We start from the raw sequence: 25,016 nt of genomic DNA, 5'->3' as shown, positions 1-25,016 counted from the left end.
ACCAAGTCAGTTAAACTTCAGGGATCAATTTGTCCATTTAGGAAGGAAAGTGATTGAGAATCACTGTCACCTGCTTTGGTGCAAATGAAAGTGACATCAGGTGCAAAGGAGGCAAAAGCAGGACACCCCCCCCACAAGGAGAATGGTTTCACATGTGGTGTCCACAGACAGCTGCTCTCTCTCTATCCTCCCTGACTGATTCCTCTCCAGTTCTGTGCTCTGCTTGTGTCCCTGTCACTTCTGGCAGCATCACATTTCAATTTCACAAGCAATAGTGTTTTGTTAAAACTGACACATTAACATCTTTTAGAGTTCTTTGTGTTTATATTGTATTTTTCATTTACTACTTTCACTGTGTATTTCTTTATTCCCTTTTTGCAAGTGTAACATAGTAAATGTCCTCATAGTGGGAATAATAAAGGACAATCTTATCTATACACACACATACAGAGGAAAGACCAACAGACACGTTTATACCTGTAGGCATTTATTAAATATCAAAACATGTTAAATTACAAATTACAGTTGACCTCACTGTTCAACACATTCTGTGTGTTTGTTTTGTCTTTTTCTAAAAAGTCACGAGACCAGACAGCTCAGCTCAGTCGCTGAATAAAATACTGACGGACCCGAACGTGCTGAACAATCGGGTCGAGGGTTTCAGTCGCCGTCTCAGTGCACCGTGGTCTAAAAGCCGAGTGGGAAACCCTGAGAAAAGTCACGGCACATTCACAGATCAACACAGTCAGTCAGTGCTGTTACCACCAAGGTAAAATTCAACATTACAATCGCGTGTGCCGAGTACCAGAGGACTGAAGAGTCCAATCACAAACACAGGAGGAGCATGAGTTCTGACAAAGTGGTCTTTCTTTTGTGTAAATGATCAAATATAAATTCTGTGTATTGCCGTATTTAATAACTTGTCCCCTACTTGACCTCGTGTCCTGCTGACAGATTGCATGGCACGTCCACAGCTTAGTCCAACACATGAACTCATCACGTAAACTCCATCCTTTAAATTTGTGCTTTAACTTCGGCTCCACTGTGTGTTTCTTTTTTATCAAAGTGTGTGAAGTAGTTTAAAGCCAAACTACGCAAACATGACAAGTCCAAAACAAAAAACAACGTAGGTGGTATTAATGCGACTCTCTGGAGATACAATGCCTCACGACTTAAATCATTAGTGACTTTCAGTGCAAACAGCAGAAGGATTAGAAGCGACAGACGACACGAAGCATCCACAGCGACATTTGTGTTAATAAACAAAACAACTTTTTATATTCTTCTCGTTCGGGCTAAAATGTCTTTGAAGTGTTTCATAAAACTGGCAGTAGCTGTCACAGACTTCGTTTTAAAACATTAGAATCGACCTGAAGAACGTCAGTGATATGATCCCTCTCTGTGTCAGCTGATGTGGGGTCAAATCCCGACACCGGTGACAGGGGAACAACACCAGCACCTCACTGGCGTCCATGTGGCAGGTCTGAGCCTCTGCTGGTCAACAACACATCACGGGGATATTGTTGACTCTACGCGCAACCTGGCTTCACCCAGACGACAATGGCGTCGGGGGTTCACAGGAGTAGAGGCGTGTGCTCTCCTGCGGGCTCCATGCGCCTGGTGAGCTGCCGCGCTCGGGCCAGCAGGCGGTTGGGCAGCGGGGCGAAGTGGTGGCTCGGGTCGAGGACGTTGGTCCGGCGGCGCTCCCGCTCCTGCAGCCACATGAGGTACGGGCTGGGCGGGAAGAACGGCCGCGAGCGCTCGCGGTAGAGCTGCAGGACGATGCCGCTGACGCCGAGCACCACCCACACGGTGATCATGATGTAGTCTGGTCGATGGGAGAAACACACACACACACAAGTAAAAAATGGTGCAAATTATTGTGAGAGCAATAATGTTTGTATTACAAAGTTTAAATCCCTTCGTTTGGTTTTGGCAGTGAACTCACCGATGGTTTGGAACGGCACGTCTGTGAACACGGCGCTGAAGATGTTGTTGTGCAGGCGTTTGAGGATGTTCAGCGTGATGTAGGAGAGGCTGGTGTAGATGTAGGCGTTGACGGCCAGAATCACAGCGTAACCCCCGACGACGCCACAGGTGATGATGTTGCCCTGAAACGATTTGATTGTTAAGCATCACGGCCGAAACGCATAAACAATTTATAGGAAAATATAAAAAAATGAGGCAATGGCTTGAGATTAGTTTTGGTGAGTTTTCTATTCATGGCTGCAACTCTTTCACAATAATTCACTAATGAAAACTTGTCAAATGGAAACTGAGGACAAAGAAGGTAGACTGCTACCAAATAATTAAGCAAATTTGACCTTTTTAAAAGAATAGTAAAACATTTTGAGAAATTTGCTAGTTCACTTTCTAACTGAAATTTCCACAAGAAAAATCCATTCCACTCTCACGTCTCATTTTGGGATCAGGGCGACGGAGCCTGGCTTCCTGAGCACCTGGAATCTGTTCCCTTAGAAATGTGAAAACGATCATTTACGCTTTAACGTGCTGTGACTATTTTCTCGGCCGCATGCTGGAGTCTTCTTAAACAAATGCAATGTAATTTGCCATGTGATGCATAAAATCCATGCATAAGATGTGTGCAAACAGAAATAGGCAAATTGCCAACCGCCAAAGCCCCGCCCCCTCTGATTTTCAGCCGGGTCACTGGAACGAACAAAAGTACGTGCTGCCTTAAAAGTCATCAGTAAAAGCTTAAAATCTAATCCAAAACAGAGTGGGAGTCAGTGTAAAGATTAGGATTAAGTCAAGCACAAAGGGCTGCTGCAATAAACCAGATGTGATGAAGGCCTGTAAAATGGTCTCTGTGTCTTTAAAAGTTAAGAACGATTGTAGTTTTGAAATATTTCTGAGTTTTCAGCTCAAAACCTAAACTGCTATCAAACCAGACGCCCACGCAGCAACTTCTAAATTATTTTGTTTGCTGGTGATCACGGTGTCCTTCTTCTTACTGCCACTACATGGCGCCGAACTGAAGTCATGAAATCCTTCGAATGCTTTGGTAAGTGGTTTCAAATGATGATGAGTTACCTCTCTGGGCCATCGCACAAAGAAGAGTGGAACAATGATCATGAAGCAGCAGAATGTCACCCAGAAAACCACATCCGAGTTCCTGAACACTTCGATGTCACCTGGAGAAACGTCACAACACACAGGATGTACAATTATTACACTTTTTACACAGCTTGGTCGTGTGGATCTGTTTGAGGGGACCACACAGCACTTTGTTCATACCCAGAGGAGTGAAGAGGACAGTGGAGGCGATGAGGAAACCCAGCATCAGGCCGACCACGACGACGCAGACCATGACAGAGCCGAAACGCCACCAGCTCATCACCAGGAGGACCCCGCCCACCACGCCGATCACCGCTGACAAGGCCAGACGGACTGTGTGGAGGGACGGAAACAGACAATACTCAAGAAGAGGGGTTTTATTTGGGGATGAAATGTAGTAGTGTAGTGCAGCAACTGTGTGTTGTTTGATTCAACTGTAGGGGGCACCAAAGCCCCATTATGACTTTAATCAAGTGAAGAGACAGAAGTTGGAAAAACTCACGGTCATAGGTCAGGTCCGTCGTCCTGGTGATCAACACGAAGAAGAAAAATGCAGCGAAGCTGAACCCCATACAAAACAACTCTGCGTGACAAAGAGGAAGAGGAGAAAAGAGGAAGCAGAGGAATGTTAAGATATGACAGGAGTAAGATTTTCTGCTGCAGGAGCTGGATGAAACCACATGGTCCGGAATAAGAGAGTGAGACACGCTGCATCGTGGCCCCTCACTCTGGCAGCCTCACAGTCACGGGTTTGGGTTTGGAACAAATACATTTCATCATCTCATGCGGGAGAGATCACATGAGAGGCCACCTACTGCTCCAGCCCGACAAGCCGAGTTTCTGAGGATAGCATTCATACTTAAATGCATCAAAGAAAGAAAACGCGTATGGGATCAAATGAAAGGGATCCACACGTCGTTTGTTAAACAGCATCCCATGTCAGAGCGTTGCTTCTGTCTGAGGCATGAGGAAGTTAGGACACAAGCAAGGTCTCTGACCCCACTGATGCAATCTGTTGGTCCTGAAGCCAACTGTGACTCAACTTAATTTGGTTTAGGGGAAATTTAACTGTTTCCCATTCTTTAACTTTGAAGAAAAACTCATAATGGACCAGAGTGTGTGGCCCTTAAATAATTATCAAATATATCAAATCCAAAAACTGTTCTCTATAGTTTCTCCTGCTGCCAGATTCTGTTAACATAATAGAACCAAAACACTTAAGCTGCTTCCAGACATGAACTGGACGGCCGACATTTTCCTGAATTTGACCGAGGAGCTGAATGTGAGAACAGAAAAGTCTGAGTCAGTCGCTCCAGACATTTTATGGAACTTTGTCTGAGCCCATGAATATGGCAGGAAAATGTCCGGAAATTAATCTGAAGGGGATTAATGATGTTTCTAACAAGCGACAGATGTGAAACTGGAAGAATACAAATATCTCGGGATGAAAATGAAGAGGAAGATGCCAATTTGGAAAGAAAATGAGAGCTGAGAGCTTTTGACGATAAGGGCTGACGCCGGTGTCAATGAGCTTCAAACTAAAATGTGATTTGTTCTTCTTATGAACGCGTCTTCCCCTGCGTCCAGACCCAATTTTTCCGCACATATTCATATTCATGATTGGAAACGGCTTTAGAAAAAACCCACCACAGACAAGCTAATAATAAAACATACATAATGATATCGTGATAATAATAGTCACATGAGGATCATCAGATTTCTCACCGCATTTGAAGAACCGATGCCCAAAGAAGCAGACAAACAGGCCCGCCAAGCCCGTGATGGTGAAAAACACTTTAGTGGATATTTTTCCTGAAAATAAATGTAAATCAATAACTGTATTAAAACCTACATCCCAACCTACTGTCAGCTTACATCTGGAACAGGCTTCCCGCCATTAATGACAGAATTTGTTAATTAAACAGACGAGTAAAAAACACAGTTTGCAATATCACAAGATTTTGTATTCTTAAATATGTTGTGTTTTTATTATCGAGTAATTCATTTACTTTTTACAGGGTTTTTACAAACTTGTTTTATTGCTGAGTGAATATGACACGTACAAGATTAAGTGATGCAATAATGAAACAGCACATTTCATTCAATGTGAATCACACAGGAACTTACCCAGAGTTTCACAGCTGTCCAGGGTGGAAGCGAAGCTGCAGGCGTAGGTGTGGACGGGGATGTAGGAGGCCGAGGTGTTCAACAGAGGGTCTCTGACGACGACCGAGTAGATGACGCCCTGGCCGGGGATGGAGTTGAACACTGCCATGCTCATATCTGTAGATAACAACGTCAGGACCTGCAGGGAGACGGCGCGGTGAAACATCAGCTCTTTTAATCATTAAAGCAGAGCTGTAAACACCCTAATCATTCTGTTTATGGTGCTTACCCATTTGCCGTTCTCCATCATGCCCTGGGTGTCAGCCATTGCCTGAATGCCACTGAACAGGCTGCTCTCTAACAGGTCATTCTCGGGCAGGAAGTACTGGTAGATGTCATAGTGCAGCCGCCAGCGCGTGGTGGGTTCTGTCGATTCGTCGCAGGGTGGAGGAGTGTCACCTCTGACAGAGAGCGGACACAGTCAGGACAAATCAAATCAATTTTAATGTCAGGCTCTTTTGTCGTGTGGGTTGCGGGGAGTGAGAGGATCCACTGTCCCGCTCGTGTGGACGCAACCCGGTGAACAGGGAGGGGTTTTAAACTCCTGTGAGTTGACAATGGAGTTCACCGCAGGCCAGAGACTGACCAGCTTTGGTAAACAAGAGTCTCTGTTAAACCCTAATGAGATAAGTGTGTTTGAATGTCATCTAATGGAAGAGAGAGAGAGAGAGAGAGAGAGAGAGAGAGAGAGAGAGAGAGAGAGCCTGAGAACCAGCAGAGGAGAGGAAGAGCGAGAGAGAGGACGAGTGGGAGGACACCAAAACCAAACCGTAACATCATTTGGTTCGTATGTGATGTCATTTTCTGTAATGTGGTGGTTTGTTGCCGCATGTGTGAATCCTGCACTCGACAGTCCCAGTGCACCAATACACCACACACACACACCTATGTACGTATCTAGAGGCAGAGAAGTGGAAACTTGCTCTGAGTTTGTGGACGTCACAAACTCTCATGTGACGTTCCTCTGAAGCGTTTGACCTCTTCCAGCCTGATGTGTCATTCTGTGGATTAGTCAGACTCACCGTGTCTCCTCTCCTGGGTGTTTTTAAAATGATACATACTTTTGGAGAGCAGATATATTAGTCGGGGGTTTTTCCTGTTGAAAGATCGTGTAGTGCCTGACCCCCTGAAACAATTCAGTCGTGTAGTATGAAGTCACAAACAACTGCAAGACTCCTGAATCACACAAGAGTAATAAACTTTGACGCATAAACAGTCAATGTTATACCGTTGGGACAGTTATATGTGGGGGCAATGTTTGTATTAAGTGCGACCAAATCAGAAGTAATGAGTGTAAAATGTTTGTCAGCTCAGAGGGCAGAATTAGCTGCAGTGATTTGGTCACAGCCACAGACTTTATGAGGCCGGTGGATGTTATGACACTGAAACTGCAGGAATTAACTGTGTACAGCTCAGTCAGCTGCTCCGTGTTTGACGTGTGTTTAATAAATATATCGCTATGGCTCCATATTGTGTGTATGTGGAGTTTCAGTGTGAAAAATCAGGACTCATCACCTGATACTAAAACATTAATGCAGTGAGCCATGTCAAACAAGTAGACTTTCACACTCTGCGTGCAAAGTGAAGTGAGCGGCAATCGAAGACAGTTAACAAAGACCCTAGTATTTTTCCACGCAGCTTTTGGTAATGAGCTGAAAACTAAATTGGCCACATTGCACGCATTGCTGTTTGGAATTTCTAAAAAAGTCCACAAAAATAAGTGTCCCACTGTTTGGACAGCTGATAACCCACCCAGCAGCCACAAAGACATAACCTCTACAGACACTGCGCTGAAGAGCTGAGAGGGGCAATTCAAATAAAACTAGATGAGTCTGTACAGCTTCACACTGGCAGGTACTGAAAAACAGGAAATGACTGAACAAGTAGAGGGGTCCTCTGGTTACTTGGCCCGAAGACAAAGGTGTTAATGCAAAAACAAAGTGAGTGTATCTGGCCACAGTAGAGGAGGCGGAGGTGGAGGCGGAGGCGGCGAGGATGTGAATGAGGGGCAGAGCGCTCTCGCCTCAAATGAACAGCATGACGGTTTAACAACAGGTTCGGTCTGATGTGATGTGTGGGTGCAGAGGTTTTGTTGCCCCCAGCTGAACAGGCTGCACAGGAAGTGGAGCGTTACCTCTCATATCCTAAGTTTGCAGGTGCAAAGCGGATCGTGGTCTCGTAGAGGTTGTAGTGAACGTAGACATTTGGGTCCATGTCCAGGTTGAACTCGATGTTACAAGCTCCAGGGACCGGGTCTAAAGCAGGGGGAGCGGACATGTTGATCAGTAAAGATTTCATGAGGCATGTAAGGACAAGACAAAAACAAAACACGGAAGGCTGAGCAGCATCCTGATTGTTTAAGACATGTGAGCAGCCATGCACAATTTAGGGCTTGTGCTTATAGAGATGTCCAATCCAGATACCAGCATCGGAAATGCCTCTGATACTGGAAAATGCAGGTCAGGCGTCTGTGAATCTATGTACTGAAAACTATCTGATATCAGATCTTTAAAGTATATTAGTTTCACCAAGATAAAACTGCAATTTTCTTATCCAGGAAATAACTTAATCTTCAATGCTCCAAACCAGCGGTTGGAAGTACTGTTTTTTAGAGAGGATATTTCCAGTAGTTAAGTGTTTACATTTATAAGGACACCAACATTCCAAGACGAACCCGATTAAGACCATAATGGGAATAAGACGCTGCCATGTAAACAGCATTTTCTGATTACATTAACCTGAATAAGGTCATATTGGGACTTAAAGGTTCAGTGTGTAGAATTTAGAGACATCTAGTGGTGAAGTTGCATGTTGCAGCTGAATAACCCCCACCTCACCCAAACTGTTGCAGAAACAGCTTTCATGAACAGCATGCAACTTCCCTGTTATGCAATTAGAGCGGGAGAATGGCCTCACATTAACATCCAGAGACGGGTTTCAAAACATACCGGCACCGGAGAAGGGGAGGATGACCCCAGTGCCCGCCACAGTGTCGCTGTCAAGAGTGGACAGGAACAGTGAGAGGGACGTCACGCCTGGCTGGAGAGTCGACAGGAGCCCAGAATCCACAGCAGTCACAGAGAGACCCAGGCCTGGCAACTGAAGACCACACACACACACACACACACACACACACACACACACACACACACACACACACACACACACACACACACACACACACACACACACACACACACACACACACACACACACACACACACACACACACACACACACACACACACATCAGTTTGTCAGCAGATGCACAAATAATATACAAAACCATTACAGTGACTACAATCACGTTAAAACAGTAAGAAAATGATAAAGAAATACTGCACAGCTGTGCTTTGAGCTGACTGGCTAACATGGCAACATGCTCATAATGACAAAGCTCATGTGCTGATGTTCAGCAGGTTTAATGTTTATCGTGTTTATAGAACAGCTGAGGCTGATATGAATGCTAGTACTACTGGAGGTCTTTAACTAAACAACTAAGCAGATTCACGTTTTCACCAGACCCAGTGCTTGAGGAAAAAGTAAAGAATCTCTTCAGATCACACAGATGTGACTGAGAACAATATTTTCTCCACCATCCCAGCACACTCGGCTCTTTGTTCCGTGGATTACTGGGTTACTGACCCGCAGAGCACGTCACCTGCTGAGGATTATCATACATTGCAGTCGACCCTCTGGAGACAGATATTTCTGAACGGCTTACATGAAGGAAAAAGCCGGTTAAACTGAGGCGACCGAAGGGTCAACAAAATGCTTGTGTGTTTGTACTGTGACCTGAGTCTGTCAATAGAAACTACTTTTAATAATCAATCTTCAATCTCATTATAACAAATTCTATTAGTTACTAAACAACCCATGCAATGAAAGTAAATTCACTCTTTTCATTGGCAGCACAGCTGACAATTTCAGAGCCAAAGGTTCAGCCAAGGCTCAACTTAAACCTTAAAAGAGTTGTTATTGTCATCAAATCCCATAAAAATAACAAAGCCAACAATGAACTGTTCAAACTAACAAAATAATAATCAATATATGCAAACCCTGATACATCAGCTCTACTTTGAAACAGTTGTTCATGAGCCACATTATCGCACCAGCTTTCATGTCCCTCCACTATCATGAACCGTAGACATTCTTGTTGTTCTGGGTTTGTACCCTCATGGTCGAATGGTCTTATTGTAAGCTCCTTTGGATAAAAGGATCTGCTAAATGAAATGTAATATAATAGACTGTGTGGGTTGTTCTTTAAGGACCAGCGAGCTTGGGGCTGAGAGCTCCACACAAAGTGGGGAGGTTGTATACGTTTGAGATGAACCAAACCAACTTTCTTTTCATCGAAATTTGATGATATGACAATGGAGAAGTGGAGTTTTCTTCGCATGAAAGAGTTGAAAGTCAAACTTCATTCATGCCTGGTATTTAACCAAACATGTTCTTGCTCGTGTCTGTGACAGAACAATGAGTCAATCACTGAAGTGTGTCAATCAGTCCACCACATCCTGAACTGCTAAAGTCCCAGTCCACGTGAACTAGTTGGCTAACTCAAATAGGATGTGTGTATACTCTAACACTATAAAGTCTGACAGATGCTACATCACCACTAGGTCAACAGAGCCTAATGAGGACCAAGTGGGTTGACATTACAGAGGCAGATTTGTTTTTAATCTTGTCTACTTCCTCACTTGCTACAATAGAGCATCTGTTTTGATATCAATACTTTATTGTGTATTTTGGTTTCCAAGTTAATACTTCTCTAAATACTGCAGATACTTCCCTAATCTGGCACAGTCCTGTGTGCAAATGTTGTGGTCTGTCCCATGCACGTTCATATTAAATTACCACATGTAACGTATATTTCAATGTGAGATTATGATGTATTTTATATTAATAGTTATTCACCTTTATTTGCTTTCTATTTTTTTTTGTATTCCTGTATTGTATCTTTGAGCATAAAAACAACATACTTATAAAATGTATTATCATTATTATCTGGTGGAGGAAATGTTGGAGGTAGATGACAAGGGTTTAAACACAAGTTTAGATTCAATAACTATGAGCTTATATTCATTACCAAATACGTCATTAAACATGTTTTCTAACATCTTTAATTGATGTGAACACCAAGCAGCAGCTGCCACATTTGTACAGGACTTTAGAATCCATCGTGTGCGCTGCCTTTTTGATACGACTGGGTTTATAAACACGTCGACATTCCACTAAGATCAGGTAACAGCAGACGGCAGGAAATCATTCTCAGGGGACATTTCTAGTCGCCCTATAACTATGACTCTCAGTCTTCATACAATAACTCTGTTGCATTCCACTAGTCTTATTCTGTGAGCAGTGACACTCCACTCGCTGTGGTCTCTACTGAATTCATCCAATACGCCACGGAGCTACAGCAACTTCACACTCTCACAAATCAGACGTGTAACGGTGGTTCACAGCTTGGATGACACATTAGTCACCGACAGGAAACAGGTACAACAGCGATTCAACACCACTAGTCATAGCTTTCTGGTTTACATTCTTCACACACTGTTGTTTATCTGGTACAGTAAAATCCCATGGTGCACAAAAATAAAATGGTTGTATTGAAACAACACTGTCTGGTTTGTAGAAAAAAGCAGAAGAGGAAATGTAAAGTCAGCGCAGACAGCTATAACCACGATGGCTGATAAAATAAATAACAAACATATGAAAAGGACTTGTGGTTCACCGCTTTGAGAGAGTGATGAAAAATAAAAGAGGAAATTAGTCAAAGAAAATAAAGAAGATAAAGGAAACTGCAGTGCTTTGTGTGCATGTTTAAAAAAAACAACACTTCCTTTCTACCTTTCTGAATTTCCTTTTTAGATTTGGATGTGTTTTGGTGATAGTGATCTGCTCCAGGTCTGAAACTGAGACTCATTTGCATCAACAGGGTCTTTTTTTTTTTTCAGGCAGGGACATTTTCTACCACAGAGAAAAGTCTTCAATCACATGAATTTGTTTTCTTTTCTCTTCTTTGCTGCTTTTTCCATCACAAGGGGAAAATAAACTGAATTAGGCGATGTGCCATTCTGGGCTGCGCCGACCCAAACCGAAGCCAGAGGTTTTTCCCCCTCAGGGTCGCTGCTCATGACCAGTAGACTGTAGATCAGCTGACTGCCACTGCTCCCAGTGGGTCAGACGACCTTACTCACAAAGCCTCATTCATTAAACACAAGTAAGTCCATGTCCACACACAATGTACTTTCAATTTCATAGTTTCTTTTCCGATTTAACTGAAAAACTATACATCACGACCTTTCAACATCCACAAGCCGACTTTACTGCCTCTACCCCACATGTTCAGAAGCTTTTCATTTTTGAAATGTCGTACTCGGTGCAGCCGATGCCGAGCATGTGTGCGCTTCGAGAGCTTTGGCAGCAGATACACAGACGCGAAGGAAACGGAGACAGCTCGGCTGTTGATATCATCAGTCTCATCGCAGTTCAGCAGAACTTTATCTGTAAACCATTCAGTTCTCTGTGGCAATACATCAGCCCTGCCAGACCAACAAACATTTACCTAATCCGAGGAGAAACGTGTCCAATACTCCAAAGTACCTTAACTTCGTTAGTGACATATTTACTCCGGTGATTTCTGCAAATATATAACCAGACTAAATGTGAAATTTGTCATGGATTATACCAAATATATTCATGAAGGAAAGTAGGAAGTAGGAAATGTGCCTGTATAAAACATGTACTGAAATATCATTTGAACCTTGTTATGTCTTTGTTTAAATACAGCTATAGTATTCATGTTAGGGAGAGTTTAGATTTTATAGTGAGCTTAAAGGGACAGTTTTGAGAAAGAGTAAGGTGAGAAAATGATCAGTTTAATGCTGTGGCAGTTATACTTTCTCACCCTGGTGTAGGAGAGGGTGACGTTGCGGTGCTGCGTGTGAAACTGCAGAGTGATGAACGCGGCCTCGGGGGAGATCCGGGATACCACGGCCTGCACCGTCTCATTCCGGGAGACGCTCACGTTCTGGAATGTTCCCGGCAGGAAAATCACACGGTCTGTGGCAGAGAGGGGGGGAAAAGTTCTCATTTAGTTCAGCAGCTTGATTGCAGCATGTGGCATTTCAACCACTCACCTACACCATCATCATGTACCCTCCGCTCGACATACTCTGTGCAATGCTTGTTAATTAAACAGAATAAATGACACGCAAATTTGTCCATGTGTATTTGTAACCAGACACAATAAATGAACTATTTTCTCTAATAAACAATAAACTAAACCTATACAACAAAATATTATTGTAAAATAGGTCGGGGCAAGAAAATCTTTCAGACAAGTCAGTTTATCAGATCATCAGTAGTTTGTTGTCTTAAATATCTCTATTCAAACTGACTGACCTTTAACCAACATGTCAACTTTTCATTAAAGATGCTTCCAGTTAGTTTTATTCTCCTTGACATTTTATTTAAATTAGAACAACGATTGAAACCTTCAGTGAGATGATCTGTCAGTCAGATTCTTTTATACTAAAACCAGCAGCTGTTATCTAATGATCTTTGCTCTGGCCAATAACATTGAAGCCAATCTTCCACTGACCTTCTGCCTATACTTTGTTTTTCCTCTTGTGTTCTTTTCTATGTCAAATCAAACAGCGATGATTAATTAACTACAGATGTATTAACTCTTGCATGACCACTAACTGTCCATCGGTGGAATGTGTGCATAAGCAGTGACATTTGATCGGTTGTGTAACACCATGACCGCCCCAAGTAAACTACAGTTTATCTGTCTGGAAAGCTTGACTAATAAATAAACACGGGATATTTTCCCATATGTAGCATATTTATCATTTGGCCCCTCAACCCTATCAGGGGCCTATCCTACAGCTCCAGTCGACACTGTAAGACTGAACTTTCACCGCTGTTTATCTTGAGCTGATCGCTCGGATTTATTTCAGTGGTTGTCGTCTTTAGTAGCCATGTGTACAGCGCATAACTTGCACAACATGACTTACGGCCATTTTAAAATACCTGCGACCATTTTATCACATTTGCCACTGTAACCTGTAACAAACCAACTTTGATCATGTGCATGCTCTTTTTGAATGATGTTTTTGAGACGTGCGTTTGTCTCTCGTACAAAGAGCGAGGATGTCAAGTATTAGAGCTAAAGCACTGAAGCGCAAGCAGGAGATTTGTTGCTGGTTACACGTGCTGCCTGATCCATACACTTTTCTGTTTGCTGGCCAGACTCGGTTTGTCTCCCACCTTAATGAGTGGAGAATATCTTTGTATTGTATACCTGTGTCAATTTTGAGGTAATTATAGATAAACACCGGCAGAGTATTGATTAGATATCAACCACTCAGTGATGGTGAGATGGGAGCTCCTCTGTGACCATGACAACAGAAAAGCAGCTAAATCTTACTCTTTGAATGGTTGTGACGGTGTCTTTAAGAGCTTCTAAACACTAAAATGATTTCTTTAGTCTCAGTTTCAGAGTGGAGTGTCCGCATGATGTTCTCTGTGCTGTTTCAGAGGCTTCTACATTCTGACAACAAGAACATGTGGAGTGAAAACACTGACTACTTAATATTAATCTAAACAACTTCAACAACAGCATAGATCCGTGGTTACTTATGTCTTGTTCTCCAACTGCAGCAGAGATGGTGGAGTATTTATCACCTCAGGTGACTGGGGCTGGTTCTCAGTTATCTTTATTACCTTTATTAATCTGGATCTCAGGTATCCAGGGGCACGTCGGCCCTGTCACTGTCCCAGTTTCCTTACTACACACACTGTTTGTTTACCTTCACGTGATTCAAAAACTCATGGTGCTAGACGAACTTTGCTTTTTGACTCTCCCCACATAAACCGCAATATTTTATGAATACCACCTCTGTTGTCAGACTGATGCAGCTGTTAAATGCATGTGGAGTGCGTTGAGCTCTCTCGGCCACCGTAGGGAATATAGGATTGTTGACATACATAAAGCTACGCCTAAATACATATGTATACATACATAGTTAGAGAAACATACTGACATATATATATTCAACACAGACACAGCTAGCTAGCTTAAAGTAGAATATGATATTTCGCTAGCTACACAACAATAAGGCTAATGACACTTCAGTGACAGACAGAACACATAATCTAGGAATGTCAAAGGAACCGCTTCCCTTCCTTTCTTCACACAGTGACCATGTGTTGAGATAAAAAGAAAAGTGAAAGCGTATAAAAATCGTTAGCTTTAGCAACTCACTTTCCACTTGAGCTTGAACTTCGCGCATCGAGGGCAGAAGAAGAAGAAGCAGCAGCAGCAGCGGCGGGGACCGAACCCAGACAGTCATGTTCCCCCCCCGCTTCGTGTCTTCCACTCTTCAACCGTGTCCTTTCAGTCAGACCGCTGGGGACCCCGCTGTCTCCGGTGTTTGGGTAGAAGTCCCCGCAGAGAGAAGAGCGACATGCTGGGCCGGACAGACAGGTCCCGCGGCCACAGGAGCCAGGAGCACCGCCTCACCGACTGCCGCTCTGACTGCTGGACCCGCGAGAATCCCGCCCTCTGTCCCGCGATAACTCCTCCTCCTCCTAACCATAACCCCTAACCCTCCAAAATATGATTGTATAAAAAGGATAGTTCACCAAAAATGAAAACCCACTCATTCTCTACTCACCACTATGCCGATGGAGGTGTGGGTGAAGAGTCCAGACACCACTTTTCAGGGGTAAACAGTGTTGCAGCCAAATCCAACACAATTGAAGTAACTTGTGAATCCTTCTTCAGACGTAAAAAACAACAACAACATAACCTTCCTCCATGCTGCTCCTGTGGTGTCATCCAAGGACTTTTAGGCTAAAAACGTCGAATTTGAACGTCGGCACTTGCGGATAGTTGGATGACACCACACGAGCAGTTTAGAGACATTTTATGTTTTTTCTGATGTTTTTTTTTACGTTTCAAGTAGTGGTCACAATTTACTTCAATTGTATTGGATTTGGCTGCAACACTGTTTACCACTAAAAACTCTGGATGTGTTTTGTGGACTGAAACACTTCACCCACCCCTAGGGTTGCAAAATTCCGGGAATATTCAAAGTTGGAAACTTTCCATGGGAATTAACGGGAATATACGGGAATTAACGGGAATAAACTGGACATTTTGTGGGTAATTTATACTAACTGTATTTACCTTGTCATATACAGACATAAATATAAACATTTTGTTTTGTCATAAGCTGATTTGAGCCCTGAGGAAACTTTGGGCACTTGACTATATGCTTCTGCATCTTTGTGGCATTCTTAACATAGGTCTTTGCACAGTATTTGCAAATGTACACAGCCTTTCCTTCTACATTGGCTGGGGTGAAATGTCTCCACACATGAGATAGTGCACGTGGCATTCTTCTGTAGAATAAGATGAGAAAAAAGCTTGTAAAAAAACACTAATGCAATGCCAGGGATATAAATAGTTAGCTAAACAATTGGAATCGTCTTTAAAAATATTTTACAATTGATGGATAAATGAATAGAAATAGGCTAGATGAACAGATGAACAATCCTCAATCAGCATGCTTATATATTTCCCCCAGTAATATCATCAAAACTTACCTGACTAGTCCTTGGGCTAATGCAGTAGTGTGGCCTCAATAGCCCTGCTGTAGTGTGCAGGATGCTGGGAATTATCTGTGCATGTGATGGAGAAATGCACAGTGCAGGGTTGAAATTCAACGTGCAGCGTGTGCTGCATTCCATACATCTTTAAAATAGAGTTTTGAATGACGTTTTTATTGCTCAGCGTTTAATTTGCGGAAACATTTTTTTTTCAAAATTCCCCAAATTCCCAAGCTTAACTTCCCATGGAAAGTTTCCGGAAATTTACCGGAAATTCTCCGCCCCTTTGCAACCCTACCCACCCCTCCATCGGCATAGTTGTGAGTAGACAGTGATTGAATTTCCATTTTTCTGTGAACTATCCCTTTAAGACATTTCCTATCAGCCCCTTGCTTCCTAAATATTTGTTTTTTTAGCATGAATAGCAGATGGACTGCCACTTACAGCCAACACACTGTGGCCAACTTTGTGGTTCTCGGAAAAAGTGGCAGACATCAGCTCTCAGACCATAACATCAAAGTCACGAGTTATTTCAAAGCAGTAAAAACACAGTTTGCCTTTATTTGTTCCATTTAAAGAAATGTTTTTGAGCTATTAAAATAAATACCATAATGTGCAACAGAAGAAGGGGGTTAGGGTTAGGGTTAAAAAAAAGATTTGGCTCGAGTTTGAAGAAGAATGTTGGTTTCCACCCGCCAATAAACTGAATAAAGAAGCAGAAGAAGAAGTTGCGGAAGGGGCAGTTTGATTTTACACCACAATCTGTGTCAGACGCAGTTTCTATTCCTGCTTTGATGTTGACAGTGTGGAACAATAACACAAGTAGTGAAAGGGAGAAGTGGGGTACTTGCACAGGGAGCCCAAACAGAAGACATGTGTCACACAACGTCCATAACAGCAGAGACAATTTCATGTTTTAAAGGTTTATTTTAACTCAAGCCCTTCTTTTACTCATTCACACTTTCAAACCTCGCAGGCACCACAGGTCCATGCATGCTGATGAGCAAACATAACATAACACAAGTACCAACGATTAAAAAAAGAAAGAAAAGAAAGATGTGTGCACACTGCTAGTGTCTGAATCACCAGACGGGGATGCAACTCCGTAGCACTATGCCGTAAATACAGCCGCAGAACGAGGAGGATGATTGTTAAGAGTCTTTAGGGTAAAAGGTGAAGTGGTTTGTGGCAACGGACTGTACATACTATACACAATAGTGGCAGCAGTTGGAGGGGGCCGGGGTCGGGCTCTAACTTTTTCGTAAGCTGACGTCAGCACTGGTCAGCAGCGGCGACAGCGACGTGCTCTCTGATGCGTCTTCTCGCTTCAGAAGGAGGAAAGCCTCGCGACTGATCCCCAGCAGCTCTCGAAGTCCATTGTTCTCCAGCTGAAACGCAGACACGGGGAAAGCACAGCCATAAGTTCAGATGGAACAGGACAACAGCAAACATCTCTTACATCCAATGTTGCATATCGGTGGTTGAAAGTAAGTTGCATTGACGAATATACCACAAACTTTGCACTTCCGAATGGCCCTAATATACTCATCATACGAAGTGACTTCTCTGTGATGGAAATAGCTTGGACTCAATATCACTGCTGTCATTACATTTTTTCTGAACTCTCCAGTCACACTGGGTCCTTTAGTTTCTGTAACTTTCTTCAAGTCACGGCAGCATCATCTACTAACTGCAGTTGATAAGATCTAATGGCTTCAATTAACCTTTGATCAAATGACTGTGTGCAAAGAGAACTGTGTGGCTCGTAGTGTCGACTCACAAAGAATGATCTCTCAGCTCTACGGAGCATTTTGGCCTCTCTCAGCTCACTTTTGAGATTTGGGGACTTTTTACTTTACGGTTCTGATTCACTCTGACCGATCTCATCAGTGTTGTTTCCAGTTTTCAGTGAAAAGTCTCTGTTACCCATTGTTCACTGCTGGCCATCCACCGCATTGTAGACAAACAAAGTTAGAAAGTAGCTGGTAAAAAAAAAAAATCTTGCATGTCAAAGTAATGATAAAGCTCAAAATTGGTCTGTTTTGATGTTGTGCTTCCAAATTATGGGTGTAAGAAAGCCACAGTGTCACAAAACATAGGTCACACCTTTCAAAGAGGAACATGCATAGTGACTTTGATTCTTCAAGTGCATCTGAAAATTAATGGAAGTAACCCGTGCAACAGGTTTGGCAGGATTTGCTTTTACCTCGAGCTGTTTAATCCTCTCCTCATCTTCACATATCTGCCCTTCATCGACCTCTATCGCCTTCCTCATCACAGAGGCCATCTCATTGATCTTGTCTATGTGTGCTTGCATTTCCTACAACAAAAGAAAGGTCAACGTAAATTCATCATCTTGTCAGTTCACAATCAACTGAGAAAATTGAGAAAAGGTTAACTGAGATTTACAATATTACTGGTCACTTACAGCCATAACTAGCTGTTACTAACCGTGGTGTGCTGCTCCTTCAGCTGGGTCACGATGGCAGGGTCGTCCCTCTTGCTGGCCATGAGGAGCCTGAACACTTGCTCCCTGTATTTGGTCATGATGAGCTCTAACGCAGACTGGTGTTCCTCCAACGATGACCGCAGCTCTGCAGGAAGAGAGAGGAGAAAATACTAGAAAAAAAAGACTCCTACAAGAAAATCAGTCCACTCTTTGTGATTAACAACCACACCTCTGGCTTTTGCACACATGATGTAACAACGACAAACAGCCATCGAGTCTTTTTATATCTTATGGCAATTCCAAAATAAAGAATCCCACTGTGTGTCTTTGTATTTTTGTCCTATATCCTCTGTGTTCTTCATGAACACAAAACTCCACATACCAACCTTTATTTTCCTGCTGTAGCTCCCTGATCTGACGGTTCTCCTGCTGGATTCCAAGGACCAGACTTGAACGAGGCCGATGTCGTGCGACCTGGTTCAATGAGTCAATCTCCTCCTGATACTGCCAAAAAGAAACAAACAAACCAACTTTAAATCAACAACTGAAAGGCGGCAGTCTAAATTGCTAGATATAAAGATTCTAAAAGGAAAATAGTGCTTGACCAGACTCATTTTATATATTTATTTTGTTGGTTTAAAAAAAAAAAAGGAAGAACGTTATTAACCTGCCATATATCACTCTATCCATGGTCATTTTGTATTAAAGCATCTATAAAATGAACTCAGGTCTAATCGGCACCAGGCTACATGTGACACCCTACCTGTTTCATGGCGTCCACTCGCTTGTTGAGGGATGTTGTTTGCTCGATTAACATCTCAGCTGCGTTGTCGTGGTTTCGGAGCCTTTCCACTAAGGACTTGGCGTCTGCCAAGACCTTCTCCAAGGTACAGTTCATGCCTGAGAAAATGAAAGTCATCATTAGAAGGAACTATGACAGTTTACCGAGAGCAGCATTGTTGCTTCGAGTTTGAAAAGGAAGAGTGGGTTCCTCACTTTGTAACTGGATAATGTTGCCATTGTTGATCAGAGATATGTCAGTGTAATAAATACCAAAGTAGCCTGAACACCAATCAATTGAATGCATAATAAATGATCAATGATAAATGATGTCATAAAGCGAGGGTAGCGTTCTCTTTTCTGCTGTCTCACTATGTCTCTGTTGATAACTTGTGCATGTAAACAAATGCAGAGCATACACAGTGTTATTTCATATCATCCATCTTGCCTATCAATTGCTATTTGAACTTTAGCTCACTTTCTGACCTCATGTAAAGACACCAATCGAAACTGAAGCTCCCCATGTGTAAATCTCAACACTGGGCCCAGTAAGCCAGTGAAGTGAATGAAACTAACATTGATTGATCTGAAAAAGACCAAAACTAAGAAAATAGACGTAATTTAGCAGAGAACTGACTCAATGCATGCTACTTAGCTGGTTAGCTAACCTCGTCCCACCTTGGATGACAGCTGCTGTGTCAGCTAACTCACTCGAGCTTACATCACTGAGTTGTAAGTGATATATTTAGTAGGTTTGTCTCCACTGTGGAAAAGACAATTACACACTCTCGTTATTCTACTTCAAGTAACAGACTGAAAGTAGCACTGCTACACAAACCTGAGTCTTTGCTAACTTATTAGCTGATAATAAACCACGCTAAAGCTGTCATAACAATTCGCGTGAGGCTCATCTTCTAAACATGCTGGTACAACTGTCATGTCTGACACTTAGACCGATTGGAAATGAATTCAGGAATAAACTGCTGTACCTGGAGAGCTCACAGTGCAAGACATTGGAATTTAGCTTAGCCGCTGCTTCCTGTTGATGTTTGGTAGCTAACATTAGCTACAGGCTATCATCGGTCCCCATCAAGATTGGCGATGCAGCTCTGTTATCTCTTGTAGCACACGGAGATTTAAACGGAGGGGTTTCGCTGGACGCTCCTCTCGGTGGCTGTAAACAGCCTGGAGCTGCTACAAGTAGCCGCAGCTAATCCGAACGAAAATAGTCAACGATAGTAACGTCAAGTCCTGCGAGATCTTACACTCCCGTGACACTCTCGCGAGATGTGGTCAAATCACAGGAAACATGGCGGACAGGCTAACGCAGCTTCAAGACGCTGTCAACTCGGTAAGACCAATTTTGGAGTTTTTTAGAGTGAAACCGCAGCGAAATAGGCGGCGATGCAATTTAAAGTAAACTTTACTTGTTAAATAATGTGATGGCGGTGAATAATGTGAAGTATTATGCGCAGTATCTCGGATTATTGACCCGTTAACATTGCTACATCACCGGGTAGCTAACGACCAGGGGGCCGCAGCGTGAGACCAGTGCACTCTCAGATTATATTTGTCAGTGTTACGCAGAATGACACCGTCGCAAACACGTGTCTCCGTGTGAAGCTCCCTCCAGTGACGGTGTGTTGTTCTGTGTGTGCAGCTTGCGGACCAGTTCTGTAACGCCATCGGGGTCCTGCAGCAATGTGCGCCTCCTGCCTCCTTCAGCAACATCCAGACGGCCATCAACAAGGACCAGCCCGCAAACCCCACCGAAGGTGATTCTATCTGCTCGACTTGTGATGCAAATCTTCTCATTACTCTCTCTCCTTCACATGAGAAACCACTAAGTCTATACCGTCACAAAATATACTTTCCCCACCTCAGTCTGTGATGTTGTGAATTTGCAGGAACAATATTTAGAAATATCGTTCAAAAAGTACAGGCGTATGGACGTTGTTGCTATTGGTTAGGAAATGAAGTTACAGGTTTCTGACCCAGTTCTGACCTGGTGTTAACATCCGTCCTGTGTGATCCATTCATCCGACAGCACTAAGTTCAGGTCCTTAAATCCGATCACTGCAGCCACATTTATAGGTTGTTTAACGATGTGGCCACATTCTTTACACGGTGTTCACGTTAATATGTCCTGGGCCTCATGTGACGGACCGCCTACTCAGCTGATGTCCTCTGACCTGCTACAGTTTGTCAATGAGTCAGTGACCATACATTTATTTGCTTGTGGCCGCCGCCACAATATCACTGGCAACCACAAAATGTATGGTACCTCTCTCTCTCTCTCTCGTGAGAGATGCACCGAATACAAGACAAATATTTAATTTTCATTACACATATGTTGTTTATCTGTATCCGGTTTTGCAAATTGAGATAGGAGTAACCACGATGTAGCTCTGCGCCCCTCAGTTGTGTTTAACCTTATACCTTGTATTGTATTCATTATCTTTTTCCTCTGTCCAGAATATGCCCAGCTGTTTGCAGCTCTGATAGCCAGAACAGCCAAAGATGTGGACGTACTAATCGACTCACTCCCCAGTGAGGAGTCCACAGCAGCTCTGCAGGTCAGCACATACACAAGCATCTTTGAATGTCATTATCTGCAATTTTCTCAATGGCAGTCTTAACTCAGTAGGATCTACTAACCTGTTCATCCTACACCCACCTTCTCTGCATGTTGACATCGTCCATGTTTGAACTAAGTTACTATGGAACATTTACCTCAGGGAGACTTTGGTTTAAATGTGCAAACGCCATTACTTCAACAGAGGGAACACACGAAAGTTCAGCTGGTATTTCTAGCTTTCGGCCTGTAGAGGGAGCCAGGTGATCGCTCAGACAGCTGCTTCCTGCACTGACAGCTCTGGCTCTGACAGGCAGAGTGATGCCTGCTCATGGGTATTAAATGAACAACCACATGATTGTTGTCTCTTTCCAGGCTGCTCTTCTGGTCAATTATTTGTAGAATCCTAGAGGCTGCTAACACACACAAGGATTCAAGTTTTCAGTCATAATCAGTTTATGGTTTACTGTATATTTATGTTATTGTCCTGTATCTTATTCAAACTCTTACAGAATAGTTGTCTTTACTATATTTTAGGGTTTGAAAAATACAGATTTTTTAAAACAGGGTTAGTGTGTTTGCTCTGAGAAAATAGAGCAAACACATTGGGTCAAACTAAAGTCATCCCTCTGCATTAACTGGATAAAAATAATGCCAGTGACACTGATCTTCAAGAAAAGTGAGGATGTATCTTAAGACGGGAAAAGGTACTGCTACAGTGTTGGTTCCATACCAGAGCAAAAACAAATTTTAATTTATGTAGACAAAGATTCACTGAGGTACATGATTTTATTTTTAGCTCCAAGGGTACACCCCCAGGGACTCTGTGCACAACTCTGAATAACTTCCTTTAAAGCAGAAAACCCATAAAGTGGCATCTGTCATTTCAAATTAAGAAGCAGCTTTCATCAAGTCACACTGTGAATTTCTTGACCGACGTACTGAGTCAGCTGTTGATCAGTGGATGAGACCAATAAATATACAGCCATAAACATGCAGCCATAAACGAGAGTCATAAGTGAGGGATCCCTCTCCTAGGATGGATAGAAGCGCTGCGTGCAACAGACCACATCAATAAAATAAAAGTATTTAAAGCATTCTCCCATTCACAGTTTGCGGATTCTAGTTTATTGACTTTAATAGTGATAAGAAGTCAATACAACCCCCGTAGCATTGTGACGTGCAAATGTCTGGGCATCCTTCTACTTTTAAAAGTCTCAGAACTTAATGCACTCATTATAATTTAATTGGTTCATTAGGACTTGAAAGACCAGTCGGGGTCGATCACACAGGTCAGGATCCACATTCCCTGACTCTTCAAAGCTTCTGGTAACACTTAACAACCACAGACTCTCCTCTAAACAACTGACTGAGCATCTGAGAATTAAGCTAATTGATGCCCATGGTGCAGGTCAGGCTATAAAAAGATATCAGAGTCCTTCCAGCCTGATGTTTCCACCGTTTTAAATGTCAGTTAAGGGGAACTGTGCATCTGCTGAGCAGGAAGGTAAAGCACAACCTGAGGGATGCAGTGATTGTCACATCAACATCATCAGAAAATGTTGCAACCTCCTGACATGATTAAGGTTTTAGGACAGAGGGGTGCAGCCTTGGTTTATTTGTTTCAGGGTTGAAGCTCAGTCCTTATTTGCACACCAACTTTCTAGAAAACGAAAGGAAATGGCATCAGTCATAGTACTAACAATAAAACCTCATAAACCTTCTGTATAAACTATTGGACAGATTACCATGAAACCTGATGGAAGGATGTGGTATGGGTCAGGAAAGAACCAATAACATTTTTGTGCAGATCCAGTAGTTTAATTTTCACTTTCTTTAACATTTCGAGATGGGGCATTTTTTGACATAGTCACCAATTTCCCAAGAGGAAAATTCACAGACCTCGTTGAAAGAAATCAGGCATTTTTAGAGAACTGATATCTATGAGTATGTACTATTTGTTACAACTTTAAGGGGACTGTTAGGCGTTGGTAGAGGTATTCTCTCTTTTGAGTGCTGTTCTAGTTATAAATACATCTCACCTGCTGTGACCTCCCATCAGGCGGCCAGTCTGCGGCAGCTGGAGGAGGAGAACCACGATGCAGCAGCTCGTCTGGAGGACGTGGTTTTCCGTGGCGATATGCTGCTGGAGAAGATCCAGAGCGCTCTGGCTGACATAGCCCAGTCTCAGCTCCGCACCCGCAATGGAGCCCCAAGCCAGCCTTCACCATCCGAATCCTGACCCACAACACATGGATTACACCTTTGGACAATTTCACTCATGTTTTGACTCTTTATATTTACCTTCAGAGGCCAAACTGTAAAGATGAAAGCCTCACACACAGGCTGGATGTGTCTAAACGCCCATCAGAGTGGTGTGGAGGATATTCTCTCACAGGTCTGGATATTTACAGAATATATTGATCTCCAAATGAGCTTTTCTTCTGCCCTTAATGTTAATTGGCTGAGAAAGATTTACAAATGCCGACTTCTTGGCCTGAAAACCAACAGGAGAGGGCCAAAAGAAGACATCTTCACATACACATGTGGAAAACTACTTCCTCGTGGTGAGAAAAGAGTTTAAAAGGTTTTGTATGTTTTATGTACAGTATATGTTGAGTTGCATCTCGATGAACTTTTGTAGATATTTATGAATAAAATCATAATTCTCATTTTGCTGCTCTCAATATGATATCACTTGTTTTCTGTAGCTGTCTGTTTTTTCCTTATTCTTTTTTAAAAAATAAAGCTTCAACAAACTGTGGATTTCACTATTTGAAACAATTATAGGTAAACTAGTGTCACACTTTTCAGTATGAATTCTGTACAGTGCAACTTTGTTTCTTTTCCCCAAATTTCCTCAATAATACAAACTTCAGAACTGATGTTTCATCCTCATTCAGTTTCAGTGGGTAACTTTCTTCTGTCATTGTTCACTTGATAATCTTCTAAACAATTGAAAGCTAACACGTAGATACAACACGAGAATGACAGTGTAACGCCTACAGCTTCAAAATGTTGACTTTTTAAAGATCCGAGTTCTGGTCTTTAAATATTTTGTGACATTTCCAAGGGTTGCATAAGAAAGATAAAAATAGTGCCGGGGGGGTAAAATAGGGAAGAGATCTGCTGATGTTTTAAAAATATACATGATGGGAAACTTAGGCATTTTAAGTTCCCGTATGTGAAATCTGAAAAATTGGCACCTAAATTACATAATCTACAGAAATGTGTTTATTCTAAATTATATCAAAAGTTCTTAGAACATTTTGATGAAGTTTCTAAAGAGAAATTCTTATTTTATGTGAATATTTTCTAAAGCCAAGGCAACCTGAGAAGACC

The 25,016-nt window shown here is 42.5% G+C and overlaps 3 protein-coding genes across 5 annotated transcripts; 1 reads left to right on the top strand and 2 right to left on the bottom strand.

The window, feature by feature from the left end:
- Window positions 1–466: 466 nt before the first annotated feature.
- Window positions 467–14,811, bottom strand: tm7sf3 (transmembrane 7 superfamily member 3). 2 transcript variants are annotated; one of them, XM_034577856.1, is made up of 13 exons: window positions 14,522–14,811; window positions 12,158–12,312; window positions 8,193–8,343; window positions 7,379–7,499; window positions 5,474–5,645; window positions 5,206–5,383; window positions 4,804–4,890; window positions 3,581–3,661; window positions 3,259–3,411; window positions 3,055–3,155; window positions 1,949–2,111; window positions 1,570–1,828; window positions 467–1,526 (listed from the first exon to the last, which is right to left on the bottom strand). In XM_034577856.1, exons 1-12 carry the CDS (start codon window positions 14,607–14,609, stop codon window positions 1,575–1,577), a joined length of 1,704 nt encoding a protein of 567 aa, XP_034433747.1. In that variant the 5' UTR covers window positions 14,610–14,811; the 3' UTR covers window positions 467–1,526; window positions 1,570–1,574. The 2 variants fall into 2 exon arrangements, with proteins under 2 accessions (XP_034433747.1, XP_034433746.1); XM_034577855.1 differs by having other exon boundaries at window positions 467–1,828.
- Window positions 14,812–16,777: 1,966 nt separating this feature from the next.
- fgfr1op2 (FGFR1 oncogene partner 2) lies at window positions 16,778–20,297 on the bottom strand. The gene is made up of 6 exons (XM_034577875.1): window positions 20,089–20,297; window positions 19,083–19,219; window positions 18,706–18,823; window positions 18,322–18,464; window positions 18,077–18,190; window positions 16,778–17,258 (listed from the first exon to the last, which is right to left on the bottom strand). The coding sequence occupies exons 1-6, from the start codon at window positions 20,111–20,113 to the stop codon at window positions 17,121–17,123; spliced, it is 675 nt and encodes a 224-aa protein (XP_034433766.1). The 5' UTR covers window positions 20,114–20,297; the 3' UTR covers window positions 16,778–17,120.
- A 30-nt stretch (window positions 20,298–20,327) lies between these two features.
- med21 (mediator complex subunit 21) lies at window positions 20,328–24,434 on the top strand. 2 transcript variants are annotated; one of them, XR_004613034.1, is made up of 5 exons: window positions 20,328–20,450; window positions 20,760–20,874; window positions 21,575–21,675; window positions 23,737–23,997; window positions 24,089–24,434. XR_004613034.1 is itself a non-coding variant. In XM_034577876.1 (4 exons), exons 1-4 carry the CDS (start codon window positions 20,409–20,411, stop codon window positions 23,914–23,916), a joined length of 438 nt encoding a protein of 145 aa, XP_034433767.1. In that variant the 5' UTR covers window positions 20,328–20,408; the 3' UTR covers window positions 23,917–24,434. The 2 variants fall into 2 exon arrangements, 1 of the variants encoding a protein (XP_034433767.1); XM_034577876.1 differs by having other exon boundaries at window positions 23,737–24,434.
- The last annotated feature ends 582 nt before the right edge of the window (window positions 24,435–25,016 follow it).

This window comes from Hippoglossus hippoglossus, chromosome 23 (assembly GCF_009819705.1).
Source record: "Hippoglossus hippoglossus isolate fHipHip1 chromosome 23, fHipHip1.pri, whole genome shotgun sequence".
NCBI classification, from domain to species: domain Eukaryota; kingdom Metazoa; phylum Chordata; class Actinopteri; order Pleuronectiformes; family Pleuronectidae; genus Hippoglossus; species Hippoglossus hippoglossus.
This window is presented reverse-complemented; position numbering and strand designations above follow the sequence as displayed.